Raw genomic sequence first — 19,373 nt, 5'->3', positions numbered from 1 at the left:
AGACCCTTCAGTGTTTCCGTAGTCGTGTTTGGGCTTGGAAACAGCATCTTTGAAACTCTAACTTGGCTGCTATTCTGGATACATAGCTTATCAACATTTCTTAAATTAAACATACGTTACTTTTCTACTTAAGTCAAGATAAAAGTCTTCGCTTTGGTGCCATGTGCAATGTTTGCAAGTGGAACTTTTATTGTGAATTTGAGCTGTTCTCTCTTCTCTGCTCGATAGGTCACATTGGTAGCTAGCTAGCTTTGCTCAATGAGACCATGTTGAAAACATTGTCGAGAAGCTACAATGTGCTTTCAAAAACACTACTACAAGGACGGAAATGTGAACATGAAAGCAGAAGGACCGTGTGGACTCTTTTAAACAACAGCTTTCCACAATCAGCGGTACAGAGGAACGCAATAGAGATCAGAAACCTCAGCACTACAGCTACGTTGTGTGCCAAAGCCCGAGTGGTCGTGAAAAAGAAACCTCTCTCTGAGAAGAAACTGGTATGCTGACATATGTATGCAATATCTAGACGATAACAGCACTTTGTATGTAATGTAATCCTCCAATTTTCTACGATGACATGTTTCCCCAGACACGTTACTTTATTGACTACCGCAATGTGAAGCTGGCGGCTGGGTCAGGTGGGAGAGGAGTCTGCTCCTTCCTCAGTGAACCCCGAAAGGAGTGGGGCGGACCTGATGGAGGGAATGGAGGTGATGGGGGTAACATCATTATCAAAGGTAAAGGGTTGGCCCAGTATAATTGTGATTTAAAAATGCCCATATAATTCATTCAACATTGTACTTGTATGTACATTTTTCATATTCATAATGATATATATTAATATTCATTAATAAATATAGGCTTTGTGTCAAATCTGCCAAAACAAAATGTGTCTGCTTTCAGTTGACCGACTTATGAAGTCATTGGCACAGGTGGTACCACTGTATAAGGGAGAAGATGGCCAATCGGGCGGCAGCAAAAACTGTTATGGTCGGAACGGCAGCATAACCTACATTTTGGTGGGTGTGTGTGTATTTGCTTCTAAAATGTATCCACACATGCTTCTATTGATATATCGTCTACCTAATGCATTTCCATCTCTGTATGTCTCTATGTTTGCAGGTCCCAATCGGCACTGTGGTAAAAGAAGAAGGAACAATGGTAGCAGATCTCTCTCGTCATGGTCAGGAGTATCTTGCAGTGTTCGGTGGAATGGGAGGAAAGGGAAATCGCTTCTTTCTTTCAAATGAAAACCGCGCGCCAATGACGACCACTCCTGGAATACCTGGTCAAGAGAGGCGCTTACAGCTTGAGCTACGCACCATGGCTCATGCTGGGCTGGTAAGCAGTCCATTTTCTGAATTCAAAGTCTTTATAGAACAGATGTGTTACAAGGATTTTGCACAAAAGGGACGTGTTGTTATAAATTAAGAAAACCACATTGGTACAAGAAGATGACCTATTTACAATAAGTCTCCTACTGCACAACCATGAATAAGCTCCTTTTGTTTTGTTTTCAGTATGTCATTTTGTTGGTCAGATTATGAACAATAAAACATGTGTAACCCCTTCAGGTTGGGTTTCCAAATGCAGGAAAGTCCTCGCTCCTGAGAGCCATCTCCAACGCCACGCCCGCCGTCGCCGCCTACCCCTTCACCACGCTGAACCCACATGTGGGCATCGTGAAGTACAGGGACCACGAGCAAGTAGCAGGTAAAATGCTTTTCTCACGCTTCCAAGAGACTGGGGTATCTTACACGCTGTCGCTCAGCTAAACAAACGGGTGCTTTTACTCTTGTCCAGTGGCGGACATCCCAGGCATCATCCAGGGGGCGCACCTGAACCGTGGCCTGGGCATCTCGTTCCTGCGTCACATCGAGCGCTGCCGCTTCCTGCTGTTTGTCCTGGACATGTCCTCCCCAGAGCCCTGGACTCACCTGGAGCAGCTGTGCTATGAGCTGGACCAGTATGAGCCGGGTCTGTCTAAACGACCCCAAGCCATCGTAGCCAACAAAATGGACCTGCCCGAGGCCCGGGGCAACCTGGAGGCTCTGAGGAGCCGGGTCACCCAGAGGGTGATCCCTCTGTCGGCGCTCAAGGGACATAACACAGAGGAGCTGATCCTGCATCTCAGAGAGCTGTACGACGGCTATGACGGCCCGGCCACTAGGTGGTAGTAAATACTCTGCTCAGCCTTTCACTGACTTGGTGTTTTATAAGAAGTTATGTCAATTTAAATTATTCAATAAATATTTTTGAAATAAATGAATAAAAAAAGGCTTATTTCTGAATTGTTTTCACAGACATGTTCAATGAATGCACAATGAACATGATTTGGGCAACTTAGGGCAGTAGAGAAGAGAAGCAAGTGGTTTTGAATGGCTGAAAATTCAAGATGTATCCTTGTTTAGACTAACGTAAAGTAGCTGTGAATAATGAAACGAAAAAAATATTGGTCAATTATGTCAGGGTTATTTTGACATTCAAAGGTTGTTAAAAGTCAAATTTGAGCAATTTGACTTAACAAACTTTGACAAGCAATGACCCACAAGCTAGTTTATTGAAAGGGATGGCCCTAGGACCCTTGATTCCATTTAGCATCTAAAGTTCTGTAACCGGTCTGCCAAAGTGATAATTACATTTCTGTAACATGAATAATCTATAGATTTATTATGATACAAATGTGTCACTACTGACAATTTGTAAAGAGAATAAACAACTTGCCACATTGCGTATGACTAGTTACTTTATTGTTGCTCAATGATAAAGCTGACTTTTATGAGTATATCAATGCATTTACATGATCTATGTTATTAACTTTGTCCTGACTTTCCAGGCATCCAAATTGCTGTGGTAATGAGATTTATGGCCTAGTGCTCTGAAGATTGCCAGACTTTCTCACACTTTAACCCTAACTTACTGTCAGGTAACTTCAATGACAGAGAAGTAGCACGTAAAAAAGGTGGTACAAAATATGGTAACAATAACAAACCTGCTCTGCTTGACTTGAGGCATGGGAGTCATGTGGTTGGAGTCATTCAAGGTTAGAAACAGACTCGTTCAACATATGAAGAATGTAGATATAAACCTGTTTCCAGTGTTTGTTTACTATAATCAAGGACTGTCATTGGGTCAGACAATAGAGTTAGATAGTATAACAAAATTAGTTTTTTCGAAGGGTGCAATGACTTTGTTCCGGCAGAGGTTAGAGAGGTCCTTCGACAGCAGAGGCTAAAGATCATGTAAAGTTAATGTTTATATGACCTTACCTCGGCCAAATATGTGAAATCGTATCTTTTCTATGCATGCTATTATGTTTACGGCTGCCAACTGCCAAATTATTTTCCAAAAGAACCACAAAAAAACGTTTCACATGTTTTCAGAAAGCCATCAATGGCAGTAATTAATAAGTAAGTATATGAAAGCATTTATTTTCCATAAAGGAGGGGTTGGGGGGTTAAAAGTAACTACAGGTATTTGTCGAAGAAGTGAATGTCCCCGCTTGGAGGAAATCTCCAGACAGACAAGCTTTCTACCTGCTGTTGCCCCCTCTTGCACTGTCACAGAAATATTATGAGAACATCGCTGTTGTTGTCCCGCTACATTGACTGAGGTCGGACACACAGGCGCCACTCGCTGGTGAAAAGACCATTCATTTGTTGCGACAGAGACTTTCATTCAGGTCTATATACAGAGACTGCTTTACATTAAGGGCTATATAGTTTTGTAACCATTTTTTTCAATACATATTTCCTCACTTTTACTGACAAATTATGCTGCCTGGTCGAACAGGTCAAGAAAACGCTGTGATAGATCACCTTGAGTTAGAATTGCAATAAATATATACAAAAAATATAGGATATTTAATTTAACCACACCGATGTGGGCTAAGTTACACTCAAGTTGCAATGCGCTTCTTCGCGCACAATAATTATTTAATATTACAGACGAACTGAGCGTTCTTGAGACACATCACAATGCTAGAAGAGCATAGCTATTTTCCGATCATTATGGAGGCACCAATTCTGCAAGTGAAAGATGTTGAAGGGCCACCCGTGCATTTCGCTACGGCGGTCTCTGTTGTGTTCCTTTGCTCGCAATGGACTAATTAATTACCTCAGCATATTTTTCCGGCCTAAATAAGCTGACAGGCTCAGCCCATGGCTCAGACTCTCTTGTGACACTTTGGTTATACAAGATAGTGTTGGCTCGTTCGTTCGCGAACCGGTTTGAATGAACGAGTCTTTTCGTTTGTTCGTCTCGTTCACCATTCAAATCACCGGAAACCTAACTGAACGAACGAAGGAGTTTCCGGTAGCACTAACTCCACTGAGTCTGACTGACTCAGCGGAGAACCGTGCAATGGCGTGCATTCCATGATGCGATTCTCCGCTACTGGAAACTAGGCTGATTCGCGAACGACTCCTCCACCTAGTTTCCGGTGAATTGATTCACCGGAAACTCGACTGAACTGGGAGGAGTCGTTCGCGAATCGTTTGTTCGTTCAGCCTGGTTTCCGGTAGCGGTAAATCGCATCATGGAATGGACGCCATTGCACGGTTCTCAGCTCAGAGTCAGTGGAGTTAGTGCTACCGGAAACTCGACTGAACGAACGAACAATTCGCGAACGACTCCTCTTGGCGAACTGAATCACGCGAACTGGGTCGTGGAAACGAAACATTAAATCCACCACTAATACAAGATAGCCTTGAAATGAGCGGTGAATAGGTCTCTGAAGAATAAGTCCCGCCTCCTGGGATCCGGTTCCCTCGGTCTAATGTCTATGGGAAATAAAATTGGGTTTTTGATTGATCGTACATAAGAAACTGTAGGTGGCGAAGAAGCTGTGCCACGTTTTGAACTACACACTTTTTCCATCTAGTTTCGACTGGGTTTTTGGATTGTTGGTGCCGTAAAATTATTTTATTTATTACTTTAACGGCACCGACAATCTAAAAACCCATTCCTGAGATGAGTCAAGGGGCGGAACAGGCAAACTGAATTCAATCAAATGAGAGAGCTAGACCGGTGTGGGTGTCAGGGCTGTGTCCCAATTCAGGGGACGCATCCTTCGAAGGACGTGGCCTATGAAGGTGTGGCCTTCGTAGACCGTGAAGGCCGGGCTGAAGGCCGAACGAACGTTTTTGCCCGTCTGCCCTACGGAGCATTTCAAGTTTGCGTTACAAGCCGTCAACACCCTTTACCTTGCGTGATGACGCGCCGCTCCTGTCACCTAGCAACCCTGACAGCTGCAGTTAGAACCGGACGGCGGAGGAGAAATATGGAGCCATTTTATACAACCCATTCAGATGTCCACTTTCACTTAGATTTCCACTTCTTACTTTATTCTTACTTTTATTTTATTGTATTTTATTCATAATTTTCTATTTTTTATAATCTTATCTTCTATGCATGTAATTTATATTTGTACGGAGCACCTGGAACAAAACAATTTCCGATTGTTTTCTGATTCTGACTCTGATTCGGTTTATATAATAATTATACAAAATATAACGTTAATTAGTTTAACATTATATGGTTCGTGTTAATGAAATTGAACTTTGACAATACATTTACAAATCTAAAATAGTCCCAACTTTATTTTAATATAAAAAAATTGTTTTGTCATTGAATATGCAATTTGCTGCAACTGCCGCTTCCGCTCTCTCTAGCTGTGTTCGAAATCGTTCCCTATACACTCGTTCCCTATTCCCTGATATAGTGCACTATATAGGGAATAGGGAACGAGAATTCGGACACTACGCTGAACATTTCTAAACGTCATTTGCGTCAGTAAATGCGCCGGGTATTTGTGTGACGCAGACAGATGCGCCCACATCAAGTAAACAAACCGGGCACTCACGACGAAAGCTGGAGGTTGTATTGATGTTGAATGTTACATTTCCTTGTTTAATTAATTTTGAATGTTAAATATTCTATGTTAAATCCCAAATAAATTGTTGACATTTCTAAACGAAAGCCCGAGACTCCATCATTAAAGGTATTCGTTTTCGCGGTTATTCGGCTTCTTCTTCTCCCCTGGAAAATTACAACCGCATTGCATTGTGGTATACGGGAGTAACATGTAGGGAACATCGTATGCACCCTATTTTAAGTCCACTATATAGTGCCCTATATAGTGGACCACTGAGAATTCGAACACCCTAGAAAATGGCGTGCACCCTATTTAGTGCACTACATCCATGATAGGGAACGATTTCGAACACAGCTTCTGACTGAAAAAAATCCAACGCGCAATGAATCTTGGGATTCGTTGGGCTGTGAAGGATACATCTGGTGTATCCTTCAAATTATAATATGTCCATGTTCAAATCCGGGAAAAGAAGGCTGCATTTGTCGGCCGCATTTGAAGGAGCCTTCGAAATGGGACAGCCCTTGACGCGTTGCAGTGACGCAATCGCCCTTCGAGTGCACCCTTCGAAGGATGCGTCCCGGTGGGCACGCAAGATGGCGACCAAGGCTGACGCTTGTCTACGAGGCTAAGCAAAATTAAAAGCTCTGTCCCATAACAACGACTTTTTGCTTCCCCTATTATGTTCTAAAAGTCTTGTGAACTACAACGTTCCATCTCCCGGCCTTTTAACACCGTAATTCACCCTATTGAAGTTAGTTTGTAGCGTATTTGCCGCAAAGGCTACTACAGCATCATTGCCAATCCAGCATCAGCTAAACTGCCCACGAGTGAGGAGCCTGCACTTTCACAAGCAACATGGAGCCTTCCGATAAAGGAGCAAAACGGAAGGAAAAATAATCAACGCGCCCGACTGATGGTATGGTTTTTGGTGTACCGATTAACTCTCCCAAGACACATGCTAGCTATGCAGCTACAACCTCGACTGCAGCTAACCCCGACCATGGCTATGCTCACGCCCCTGTCCGCAGCCGCGAACAGAGCCCAGATGCTATGCCGTTGCCAGATTCTGACCCCAATACACCAGTCAAGCCAAAAGGAAAAAAGCAGATAGCAGAAAGGTCTCTGCATGAGTTACAGAACATCATCGTTGGGATAATCTTAACAAAAATTAATGAGCGGCAGATAACCTTGAAAACATGATTAACCATAACACAGTGAGCACTGACGCCCTGAAGAAGTCTATTGACTTTGCATTTGCGGAGGTTGATTCTTTGAGGACCGATATGACGGTGGTTAAAACTACTACTGAAAAAAATTAGCAGAAACTGTCCGAGTTAGAAGTCAAACTCAATGACGCTGAAAGATACCAATGAAGATGGAACCTCAGGCTCCATGGCGTCCCGGAGGAGTAACAGGAGGACATCAAGGCCAAAGTCATCAACATCTGCTGCTCCACGGTGCCTGACGCCCATGCAAAGATCAGAGAGGACATCGACATCGTTCACCGGCTTGGCAGGTACCAGGAAAATATGAGGAGATCCAGAACGACCATCATCCGCTTCACAAACAGATCCACGCGGGACCTCCTGTGGAAGACGGCGAATACCTGCGAATACCTTACAAAGAATAAGTTGACGTTTGCCGAAGATCTGACTTCTGCGGACAAAACTTTACGAGACAAACTGTGGCCCATAATAGAAGCTGCGAAGAAGGAAGGGAAAAAAGCACACTTTGCAGGCGTTCGTGTGATAATCGATGGAAAGGAGGTACGTCCATCTTTGCCCCCAAAATAAACACGTCCGGCCGATCTCAAATGGACACATCCTCCTAAGATGATGCATACCTTGAACTAACTACACCACTCCTCCTGTTTTCACCTAAGTGCTGAGCATTTATTACCTTTTTGTGGGTAAGGCTTATTTTTTCTCTTTCTTACTGTTAAAAGGTTCGGGAGATTGTTTAACACTGTTACTTAGAATATATTTTCTATTATTAAGGGATAGAAATTGTTCGCTGTAATTTCATAGCACCTTTCATTGTTATACTGTCTTTTTCTGTTTTTTCTCTTAATGCCAGGGGGTTGAGACAGAATGTTAAACGAAAGGCTTTATCCTTATTTACAAAGCAGCAAAAAACGGACTTTTCTTTTTCCAGGAAACGAATTCAGTTATAGATGATGCATCTTTATGGAAAGCACAATGGGGTTATGACATTTGGTTCTTGAATGGTACAGAAAGAGCAGCTGGTGCTGCTACTTTAAAGAACTGTTTCGATGGGAATATTTTACATTCTAAGGATGACCCAAATGGTCATTACTTTATTTTGATTGTTGACATAAATTATACTATAATTTTACTCGTCAATATTCATGGGTATAATTCAAAACAAGAGAATGACATTTTATTGGATGATTTGGAAATCCACATTTTACATTGGTTGTCGAAATATCCAAATTTATTAATATTAATGGGAGAAAAAAATCCTGGAATGAGTTCATATACTTGGAATAATAAGGCTTGTACTAGTTTATCACGAATAGATTTCTGGCTGATTTCCAACTGTTTAGACAATAATGACATTAAGGTCAATATTCTTACAACACCCCTAACTGATCACAAAGCTATCTCAATAAATACTTCACTGAACAATTACAACAATATTTCGCAGAGAATGGGTTCATATTTGAAATTAAATAGCTCCATCCTAACGCACGAGGTTGTGATCAAAACAGCTCAGTCTTTGATTGAACGCTTTTTGCATAACGCTGTAATTGATAAAAGATTTAGTAGTTGGGAACTTTTTAAATTTGAGGTGTCAAAATATTTAAGAGCATACGGAAGTTCTATATTTACAGCTAAAAGAGCTGAGGAGGAAAAAATAATATTAGAGATAACACAGATTACCAAAAAACACCAGAAAATTTAACTGAAAGTGAAATTTAGTCTGTAATTATTCAGCAAAATAAATTGGATGAATTATATAGAGGGAAGGCGGAAGGGGCCTTTGTAAGAAGTACGGAAGTGTCTGTGTCTGGGACGCTGTTTTGACTCCGTGTTGGGAGCGCTGGAAATAAAGTGTATCGCCCCGTTCAGTGGATGGAGTTAGCCGATTCTTCTTTTATATATAACCCAAGTATATGCATCAATAATTTGTACATTAGATTATTATTCATAGATTAGAAAACAAAAGATAGTTAATACTTGGGAATAACATGGGAATGAATGAAACGCTGAAGCGCATTTAAGAGACAGAGTTTACAGGAAGTGCGTCATTATCGCGCATCTAGGACCCCGAGTCGATCTGGCAGCCGAGTCATTCTGACACCCACACCGGTTGAAGTCACACTTTTTTTATTTTTTTTTATGAAAGTTTCTTCGTATACAAATATGGTTATAGGCTGAATAAGACATTCGACTTTTACATACTTTTTGTTTTGTTTTGCACAGGTTATCAGGGGCTCTAAGCCTAATTATCATCTAGTTAACAGGGTAAAAAAACTTAAATTCCTCCTAAAAAACAGACCCACTAGCAGAGTAAAGAAATTATGAAATGATGATGAAAAATTGTCACTTTGGGGCTCCCCAGCTATATTGTAATTTGCCATGCGCCCCATTTACCACAATCTCACAACACAGACAGGACTAATTCTTGCTAAGATTCCATACTTGGCAACATATGCATTACATTCAGATGCTTTTTTACACAGTTGCTTACAATAATAGCCCATAATAAATAACAAACCTACAACCAAAATTAAAGTCCAGCTACAAAAAAGAGCTTTATGACCAAGTAGCAAAAAGAAGCAACAACTTAAAATATTATTATGGTTATCTCTATTTTTCTGAAATACATAGATAATATCAAGGTTTCGATCAGATAAGTGCAAGCCACCATCTTGGTACTTCCTGACCAAAAATGCTAGAATAACCATGATGGAACCAGTGTTGTTTATTGTTAATGTTATGGTGAAATGCATCAAGATAGTTCCAAGGAATGTGTGAACTTGTGTGAACCCACTTAGTTCCAGAGATTAAGAGGCAGACAAGGCAGTCAAATTATTTTCAATAAATCATGTTCACGCGACAGGAAAGCACACAGAGCTTTACACTAAATAACTGTACACTACACAAAAAATAGACATATATTTCAGTACATATATCTTAGTGATTTAAGTCATTCCACTTGGTGGAATTTGGCAGTCTAAGAAAAACTACTAACTTGTCACACTATGTTTAACAAACTATGTTAAACTTCTTTTGTCTTACTGGGCCAAATATTTCAAACAAATATTTGAAAGTAATTCATTCAATAAAGCAGTGTATTACACACTGTTGTTCACCTTGGGCTGTGGGAGTTAATTAATTATTAAATAATTTAATCAAATATTTACTTAGAAGTTTATCCGTTGGTTCCGATACCAGGGTGTTATGTGTGTGGGTGTGGGTGGGTGCAAATGCGTCTATGCATGCATCTGTGTGCTCACGTACATGTTTACGAGGATTTAATTTCGGGGCTGCAGAGGGAGGCCAGCGTGTTGAATTTTGTGTCCAGGTACTGCAGCATGTCTGGGTGGAAGGAGACCTCCTGGATGGGTATGGGCTCCAGCGGTTGGCTGCTGTCTGGGTGGCCCTCCTCACCGTACAGGTGAGGGGCGTAGTCTCCCAACTCCTCCCCTGGGGCCTGGAGGATCCCGACTCTCTGCACACAGACGGCCAAAGCATGTTGTAACCAATCAATCAAGCAAGCGCTTCATACAAGTCAACATATGTAATATAACTATATCTTTTTTAATTAGTATCATTATTACCCTGTCTATAAATTGTTGCAGGTAGTTGCGTTGCTCTAAAATGTCTTCCAAAGCGGCACGATGTTCGCCCTGCATGGGAAGAAATATGACCATGTTGTGAAAGGTGTCAGAAAAACAGGAATGGCAAATAATGGAGGGCTCATTCATTTGTACATACGTTGGTCCCTGTGTAGCCGTTCGAAGTTCCCCGAAAGGAAACCTGGAACAAAATAACATTTTGAAGTTTTATGAGATAAGTGACTTTTGACTTGTATTTGATGCAAACATTAATTAAATAAGATGGTTATTTTATTTATTCATTAGTACATACGTTTGTTCTTCTCATGGAAGACTGGAGAAATAGAAAATTATATTATATTAGGAGAAAGGTTAACGCGTGGTTTTTCATGCCAAAACATGATGTTTGTGGTTATTTATATTTATTTGTACATACGTTTATCCTAGTTGAGCCAGTTTGAGCTCCCCCCATGAAAGACTGAAGAAAGAAGAAGAAATAAAGAAATATTATGAGAAAAGTTTGCATGAAAAGTTTTTCATGCCAAAATGGGATAATACACAAAAAAGTCATTGCATTTCGTTGTGTTTACATACGTTTGCACTTGTATAGCCATTGTGAGTGTCGCAAAAGGAAGTCTGGAATAAAATACGATTTTGTGAAATATTATGATAAATGTAGCAATAAATGTATTAGTACTTTATTATGAAAAAGCATAATTAAATTAGATAAAAGCAGAGATTGTTCTTTTATGTATTTTTTTTTTTACGTACGTTCAACTTTGGAAAGACATCGTTATCCAAATCAGCAGTCTGGAACTAAAAATGATAAAATAGTATGAGAAAAAATTATTCAATGTGGATATCATGCATAATAACGGTACAGTAACGGTAAATGTGGACAGGTTTATTTAATTATTTTTCATTAATTTGTCCTTGTAAAACAATGATTAGTTTCATATTTGGAAACCTAGAACAAAAGATAAACCCTTATTAAATATTATCAGAAAAGTGAACCTACATTTATTGTATGCAACCATGAGATAGACTTAATGGAGCCCAGGGCTCTATTGAACAACAGTATTAGTCATAAATAATCGTGTAAATGAATGACCTGGTAGCCAATGTCGTGCACGCAAGTCCTCTGGATCCTGTCCTCCCTCTCGTGTAAGGCTTTCAATGACATCTGTCAATATAATAGGATGTTGTTGTTCATGACTCACATTCATATTAAAACATTTACATTCTTGTTAATCCTTAACTCATTTGTGTTGCGTCAAGTATTATAACCTTGCAGTCGCTTCCCCGCTGCTCTGAGTTTGAGCAAATCAGGTTTTGTTCCGTCCCTTCATCTGGCATGAGCATAACCTCTTTCTTGCACGATAGTAGAATCCCCAAAAGCAATATACCTGAGATAGAACACAACAACAAAAACAACAACAACAATAACCACACAGCAAACATTAGTATCACATCAGTCAGTCTTGAAGTGCAGTAGTGTAATAGCAGTCTCTCTCTTTTTATTTTTTACCTAGTAGGAGAAGAATGGCAATAAACCCTATCGGAGCGGCTCCGCTGAAACCGATGGAGCTGGAGCGTTGGCGTTCCAGACAGCTGGGCATACCCCCGATGTTGGTAGCCGCGCATTCACACACAATCACGGTGATGTTGTGCAGAGCAGAGTTGTCCTGCTGATCAGACACCTTCAGCTGAACCACATGTTGCCCGCTGGGGATCCGGTCCTCCCGGAAGAGGTTGACAGAGTACCCTGTGACACAGCCGGGGGGAACCAGGAGAGGACAGGCGCCGGTTCACACGCTGAACTCTATGGATTCTCTTTTTATGTCTTCAAACATGCCTTTTTTTAATGGTACATTTTCATATGCTCATGGGAGGGGTGCAGTTACCATATTCAGGCTCAATCCTCCACTTGTCCTTCACGTCTCCGAGGAGTTTGAAGGTAAAGGGCCCGGCGAAGGGCTCCACATCATGATCAAAGGCAGTGATGTTTGCTTTGGAATCCGCGTCGTTATCGGAGATGCATATTCCAATCGATGTGGCGTCCAGTAGGGGAGTGTTGTCATTTCGGTCTCTCAGGTGTATGAACAGGGTTCCGGTTCCAGTTGCCGGAGGCTCACCTGTGAATCATAGAGAAAAACAAAACAACCAATAGATCTTCGGATTTGCTTACAGTTTGGATGGTGGCATTTTATTGGACACAACTTCAAAGGTTCGTACCGTCGTCAACACCCAAAACAGTGACTGCATAGATATCTTTTTTAACATCAGATGATTCTCTGTCTAATGTTTTGACCGTTGTTATGACACCGTTCTTTGGATCCACAGTCACCCATTTGGCAGGATCCTCTCCTTTGAAATAACTGGAAGACATAGGATATTGTCAGTAAATTTTTTAGTGATTAATCATCAATATTTTATCCTCATTCAAAAAGTAGCAAAAGCTTAAGGATTAAGACATGCAAGGGGTCTCTCAAAAATGAATTTTCCTATATGTCGGTATAGAAATAGAGGATGTATGTTTCAAACTCACCGAATCTTGTTTCCATGTGCCACATCCCTGTCAACTGCTGTCATAGACCCTAGATTATACCCAACAGAAATGTCCTCATACACCGTCACTGTTTTGTTCTCGGGCTTGAATACGGGTGCGCTGTTCACATCTAAAACATTCAATATTACAACCTTTGTGGACAGCTCAGGCTTCTCATTCGTTGTCAACACTTTCCAATGACCATTGCTGTTTACATTCTTGTTCACAACCTGGCATGAAAAATATTTCCCATAATTCTCCACACTAATGGTCAAGTTCAAAAGCGATTGGTCCTCGTAGTCCAAGGGCTGTGAGAAAAAAAACGAGGAAAGAATGGATTAAGGTGTTGTAGGTACGATTCTAGACCTGTAAGGTTGAGAGTTTTAAAACTCAACAGATTCATGATTTTTTGACATTAGCAAAGCTCCATAATAGAAAAACGTAGCAGATGGTTTATATTTACTACAAGGGAGCACTTTGTGGAAATCTATATCTGTGTATTCAATCCTTTGTCACCTATGGCAAAACATTTTGGGTAGTGAACAAAGGTAGAGCATGGCTAAGTGTGGGTCGAGCAAGGCCTTCCATGTATCAGCTGGACTGCCCTATACATGCCCTGTTGCCTCCAGAAGCATAGCAGATGGATGGATTGATAATAAGGCCTTTGATATGCCAGTAGTTTATGTAGTGGTTTAAGAATTGGTATGTCTTTGCCTTACCAATTGGTGTTACGACTCATCACACCAATGTGATGAACAAATTCTACCACATCTTTGTTTCAGCGATCAAAAATACCTTTAAATACCCCTCAGTTTCAGTTCTATACTCAGGCAGTATTGTTTACACTTCAATGTAAACAAAGTGTAAACAAAGATATTTCAATGTCTTTCAGGGCCTTCTGCTGTACGCGAACATTGCACATGCTAAACAGCACCTTATATTTAACTGTTTTTGTTTAACTAAATTCTGCTCAATGTACAGATATTTTTAGTAGTTTAGTTTATTTATCTACTTCTATTTTAAGCATATTTTGTGTGAAGGGAACTTCAAATTAAGAATTTCATTGCCCAGTGTAAACTATGTTTCCATTGTGTATATGACAATAAACAATCTTGTATCTTGTATCTTGTACAATGTTCCAGCTGGCTGCTCGAAGTACACACACTTCCGTCCAATGTTTTTTTTCCTGCCAAGCTGTGAATGAATTATATTCTGTGCACTTGAATCCTGTATATGCAGTATTCTTCTTGCACATTTGTGGATGCATGCAGCTCTGTGTGCACAGTTTAATCTAATACATTTGTGCTTCAAACAACATCTTAAAAACAGCTAAATAAACATGTCATTACATTCCATACTAAATCATGCTGTAAGCTAAACAACAACATTCTCTCTATGCCGGTAAATGATTGGGTAGAGATCTGGGGCAACATTGTGTCACACTCTGCACTTAAAAAAACAAACAATGTATTAGAAATCTATACTTAAAAAGCAAAATACCTTTATCACGGACAAGACCCCTTCATTTGTCTCTGGATCTGTGACGATTCTGAAGTTTACACCACTTTCTCCATGGATGACATAATTGACCTTCCAGGCATCTGTGCCCTTGGTGTCTCTGTCCGTCGCTTGCATGCGTAAAACCTCCACGCCTACTATCCCTTCTTCCAGAGTTGCACTTTGCTGAGATTTATAAATGTTTGACAAATCAAACAATAACAATAATAACATATGCTGTATATTATATGTAACACAACCATTGAACTTTGACGCCACAAGGGGGGCATAGGAAAGAGAACCTGCTGACCGAGGGCCCCGTGAAGACGGGAAGGTGGTTGTTTTCGTCATCGATATTGACGACCACGGTGCAGGTGCTTGACAGCTGAATCGCTTCCCCGTGGTCTTTCACCTCCACCAGGATAGTGTACGTCTTTGATTTCTGAGTGTCGGAAAAAAGAGTTGGTCCAAAACATGTCTGTTTGTTTGTCTGTTTCTTGCATGATAAAAGAAAAAATGATTTTTTTTTTAAAAAACCCTGATATAATGACATACTAAACGTCTATCACCTCATAGTCCAGACACCCTCTAAATGAGATGTTTCCATAACCACTGTTCTTTTCCATGTAGAATTCCAGGTCAGAGGGCTCTGGGGTGACGGACACAATCTTGAAGCCAAACGTGCCATTCTTGGTGTTTCTGTTGTCTAAATCCGTGGCAGAGACAACCATCACATATGAACCTAGCCAAATTGGGAGAAAGAAGAAATGTGTTTAAACTGCCCAACCATATATATATATAGGCCTATATATATATATATATATATATATATATATATATATATATATATATATATGTATATAGAAATGGAGGTTATATATTGTAATTATATAATGCAATGTATATCATCTTTACATGTAATACAGAATGTATTTACCTTGTGGGGCTGACTCTTTCATATGGACCATATAATACGTTTGTGTAAAAGTAGGAACATTGTCATTTACGTCCAAGATTTGCACCTCAACAGAAAGTTTGGTGTCCACGACGTTTGTAACTCTGTCGACTGCCTCAAATTTCATCTGAAATTAAAAAAAAAGTAGGCCTATGTATATATATATATATATATATATATATATATATATATATATATATATATATATATATATATATAAACATATGCAAAGTTTTCTTGCCACATATTGATGTCCTAAATAAGAACACATATCAAAAAATAAGCACTTTATGAATTGAAACAAACCATAAGTTTTTGGTTTTTCTCATAGTCCAATTTGCCGAGCACGGTGATAATCCCTGTGTTTGGGTCAATGTTCAGTTTCCCCTTGGGCTCCTCATCGACTCCTTGACCATGCAGCTTCATAAGTGTGAACTTATTCGCCAGTTCAATCTGAGGAAGGTGTCAAATCAGCAGAAAATATGAATGTCTCACAGTCACTGCATCACTGTGCTCAAAAAAGAAAGTAGCCTATTGTGTTAACATCCATTTTACTCACTTTGCCGAGTTCATACGGATGAGTTCCACTGTATTCCTCTTCGATTGAAAAGGTATCTATTATCCAGGTTCTTTTCTGCCGATGCAAAATATCTGACGATGAATAGTTTATTCCTAGAAACTAAAACAAAAGCATTGTCAATCGGGGCTCTCAATTCACACACGCATTTCAACCCATGCACACGCTCACACGCAGAGAAATTACCAGGATAGCCCCCACCAATTTGCGCCGCTATTTAACAGTGGAACAGCAATCAAATGGGTTCCCCGTACGTAGGGTGACCAGACGTCTTATTTTTTCAAAATCGTCCGGGATTTTATTAAAGGCTCATACATGTTCACATTCAATTTGAGTTGCGTTTCTCTGGGTAGTTCACAAACGAGTTAAGGCCGATTTATGCTCAGTTACGTAAGCGTAAGCGCAAGCGCAAGAGGCCCTTGACCGCCCTTGCGCACCCCTTGCGCGACTTCTCACGTCTTGCGTGCGTCGGGCGATTTTTCTAGACTTGCGTAATTTTTTACTTAAGCTTTTACGCGAGCCGCGCAGCCTGCAAGGCTGTGATTGGTCTGCTCGTCTGGTTACTACTTCCTGTCTGGAGTATCACATTTCCTGTTTTCATACCGCCACCTACCACACGATCTGGCACATAATTATGTGAACCCTTTATGCGAACCCTTCCACAGGGGCAAAGTGCTATTTTGATGCGCGACATCAAACAGCTGATGCGGGATTGTGAGCCATTTTAATGATCTTGTCACCCGATATTCGTTCTATTAGGCCTACTGCCTACTGGCCTTATTTGTTTTAGTGTTAGCCTATTTGAATTAATTACGTAATGTTTTGTGTTCACGTTCTATGTGAAACATAAGTGTTCATGTTCTGTGTGAAACATAAGTTCAGTAGCCTCTTTGAGTGAATGAAATTTGAAAGCGTGAGTGTGTAGTGAATGAAAAATGTGTGCGTGTATGGTGGGACTATTTTCTGTATTTGATAAATAAACCCCTTTTCTCTAATAATGCTGCCTAGTACCATATCATTTATGTGGACATTATGCGCTATAGCTTAAAGCCTTTGGCTATAGGCCTACACTTAAATAATTCATTCATCTGTCAAGGCAGTAGCTGTTGTATAAACATTTTACATGGATATGAATTAATGAGTTTGACGTAAACCAAATTAGGTAACTTGTGTAACATGATAACTAATGAATCAAAAGTCATGCTTCCAAGTGACCAATGTATATATATTTATTGGTCAGTGCGCATACCCAATCGTAGCACATTGTACTGGTGGGGAAACACGCCAGCATCTGACAAAAAATAATCTGCCAGCTGCTCCCTGACAAGGGCCGGTTTTGGTGAGAGTCGGGAAGATATCGGATGACTCGCGAAAGGAGATCATCAAACTTTGGCACATAAACAAACCAACGACTCCCACAGACAAAGACGTCATTCTCGAGGTCGTCTTCAACGAAAAACACGCGCAACCTTAAAGGGAGCATGAATTGCTTTGAGTAAATTTTGCGCAACAACGTAACACCAACGCTGAAGCATGCAGCCGCCGAAAAAAAAATACACACATTGAGCAGAACTATGTTGAGTCACCAGTTGAACTTGAATTGGAACTCCCTAATTTGTACTAATTATATAAACTCACTTGATATATTAAACATTATTTTCATGCATCGCTTCATAAAAACTATGCAATGAATTGCTCTGAGTAAATTTTGCGCAACAACGTAACACCAACGCTGAAGCATGCAGCCGCCTTTATTAGGCTACGCCCTCTCCTACTCCGTTCTGGTCTCTTTGCATTGGCGGAAGTGACTTTAGAGTTACCGTCATGTTTTGTATTTTTTTTTTACCATTATTGTTTCTTAGGGACAAACATTAACAAATTTCTCTTACAGGGGATTGATAAAGTTGTTTCTATTGAACAGAAAGAAACACTTGGTCATATGTTACACACATTTCACCACAGCATGGCCAACTGAATGCCACAGATATATTTTAAGCATTGGACTGCATGCCACATAAATATATAAATATTTTTTGCATGTTTGCAACGTTTACAAGTTCAGGGAAAAGTATATGCCGCTACTGGTTTTGCTTAGGCCAATAGCCTTTTGAGGCAGTGTAGATTATGATTTCTAATGTTAAGGGCCAATAATGCTTATTATCATACATTAGTCACCATGTCCTTATGGCACCGCATTTGTATGCAGTCAAATGTTAATATACTAGAGGTTTGCGGTGGGTTAAACGACGTCTGGCTGGGCTCAAAACGTACGCAACTGGATATGCAAGAGCATTCCTGAGGAAACTATGTACAATGTTTTAATGCGCTTGAATGCCCTCCACCGTGCCATGGATGAACTGGAATGCATATTATAAAAAGCAACAAATGAGCAGTGTATAAACTGTATGCAAGTTATTGAACATACTAAGGAACAGACTCTACAACCTTACCAGGATGACGAGGAAGCTGGAAGATATTGTGTCCATGTTGGGAGTACAGCAGAACAGCACTAAAGCTTGCTGTGTCTGTGTCTTTGTAAAAAATAAGCAAAGATATATGAGGTGCAGAATATATTCACATGGGAGGAGCAAATGCTGATTAAGAGATAAAAAAAAATATGAAAGGATGGCTTGTGTGTGTGTGTGTGTGTGTGTGTGTGTGTGTGTGTGTGTGTGTGTGTGTGTGTGTGTGTGTGTGTGTGTGTGTGTGTGTGTGTGTGTGTGTGTGTGTGTGTGTGTGTGTGTGTGTGTGTGTGTGCGCGCGTGCGTGCGTGCGTGCGTGCGTGCGTGCGTGCGTGCGTGTGTGTCTTGTTGGTTTTATGGGAAGTCCCGTAACTGTTGGCAGAGAGCACTTGTTTTTACTGGTCCATGCTGGTGCTGGTAATCTCCTGTATCTGACATATGTCATGCTTTAAATCCTACAGCAGGGAGCACCAGAAAAGAGTGGAACCATACCGAACCATACTGGTAATTGTATTACCAATACATTTAATCTATGATTTGAGTGATTCCTGACCAGGAAGTGAAACCAGGAAGTTGCGTGTTTAATGCAGAGCAGAGGGGCTGACTATTATTTTTATTTGAAACGTGGAAAAAATGTCACGAGGCTGTAGAACTT

At 40.4% G+C, this 19,373-nt stretch overlaps 2 protein-coding genes across 2 annotated transcripts; one reads left to right on the top strand and one right to left on the bottom strand.

Moving 5' to 3' along the window:
• mtg2 (mitochondrial ribosome-associated GTPase 2) lies at positions 1 to 2,738 on the top strand. Its single transcript, XM_056593418.1, has 6 exons — positions 1 to 497; positions 590 to 737; positions 904 to 1,019; positions 1,123 to 1,341; positions 1,575 to 1,713; positions 1,804 to 2,738. The coding sequence occupies exons 1-6, from the start codon at positions 267 to 269 to the stop codon at positions 2,175 to 2,177; spliced, it is 1,227 nt and encodes a 408-aa protein (XP_056449393.1). The 5' UTR covers positions 1 to 266; the 3' UTR covers positions 2,178 to 2,738.
• A 5,948-nt stretch (positions 2,739 to 8,686) lies between these two features.
• Positions 8,687 to 18,820, bottom strand: LOC130384947 (cadherin-like protein 26). Its single transcript, XM_056593362.1, has 20 exons — positions 18,707 to 18,820; positions 16,239 to 16,358; positions 15,986 to 16,132; positions 15,662 to 15,806; positions 15,294 to 15,466; positions 15,035 to 15,166; positions 14,728 to 14,910; positions 13,228 to 13,535; positions 12,915 to 13,057; positions 12,584 to 12,814; positions 12,208 to 12,444; positions 11,967 to 12,085; positions 11,791 to 11,862; positions 11,451 to 11,495; positions 11,274 to 11,315; positions 11,116 to 11,157; positions 10,993 to 11,013; positions 10,840 to 10,881; positions 10,683 to 10,751; positions 8,687 to 10,573 (listed from the first exon to the last, which is right to left on the bottom strand). Exons 1-20 carry the CDS (start codon positions 18,740 to 18,742, stop codon positions 10,367 to 10,369), a joined length of 2,514 nt encoding a protein of 837 aa, XP_056449337.1. The 5' UTR covers positions 18,743 to 18,820; the 3' UTR covers positions 8,687 to 10,366.
• Between the last annotated feature and the right edge of the window lie 553 nt (positions 18,821 to 19,373).

Source organism: Gadus chalcogrammus, chromosome 1 (assembly GCF_026213295.1).
Source record: "Gadus chalcogrammus isolate NIFS_2021 chromosome 1, NIFS_Gcha_1.0, whole genome shotgun sequence".
Lineage (NCBI taxonomy): Eukaryota > Metazoa > Chordata > Actinopteri > Gadiformes > Gadidae > Gadus > Gadus chalcogrammus.
This window is presented reverse-complemented; position numbering and strand designations above follow the sequence as displayed.

Bases quoted from the DNA above. Each gene is read 5' to 3' on its own strand.
- LOC130384947 (XM_056593362.1), bottom strand. From the start codon at position 18,742: ATGGACACAATATCTTCCAGCTTCCTCGTCATCCTG. The intron at 15,807-15,985 runs GTTTGTTTCAAT...TTTTAATTTCAG, and splicing joins AGAAAAACCAAAAACTTATG to ATGAAATTTGAGGCAGTCGA. The intron at 13,058-13,227 runs GTGAGTTTGAAA...TATGTCTTCCAG, and splicing joins GCACATGGAAACAAGATTCG to TTATTTCAAAGGAGAGGATC.
- mtg2 (XM_056593418.1), top strand. From the start codon at position 267: ATGTTGAAAACATTGTCGAGAAGCTACAATGTGCTTTCAAAAACACTA. The intron at 498-589 runs GTATGCTGACAT...ATGTTTCCCCAG, and splicing joins CTCTCTCTGAGAAGAAACTG to ACACGTTACTTTATTGACTA. The intron at 1,020-1,122 runs GTGGGTGTGTGT...CTATGTTTGCAG, and splicing joins GCAGCATAACCTACATTTTG to GTCCCAATCGGCACTGTGGT.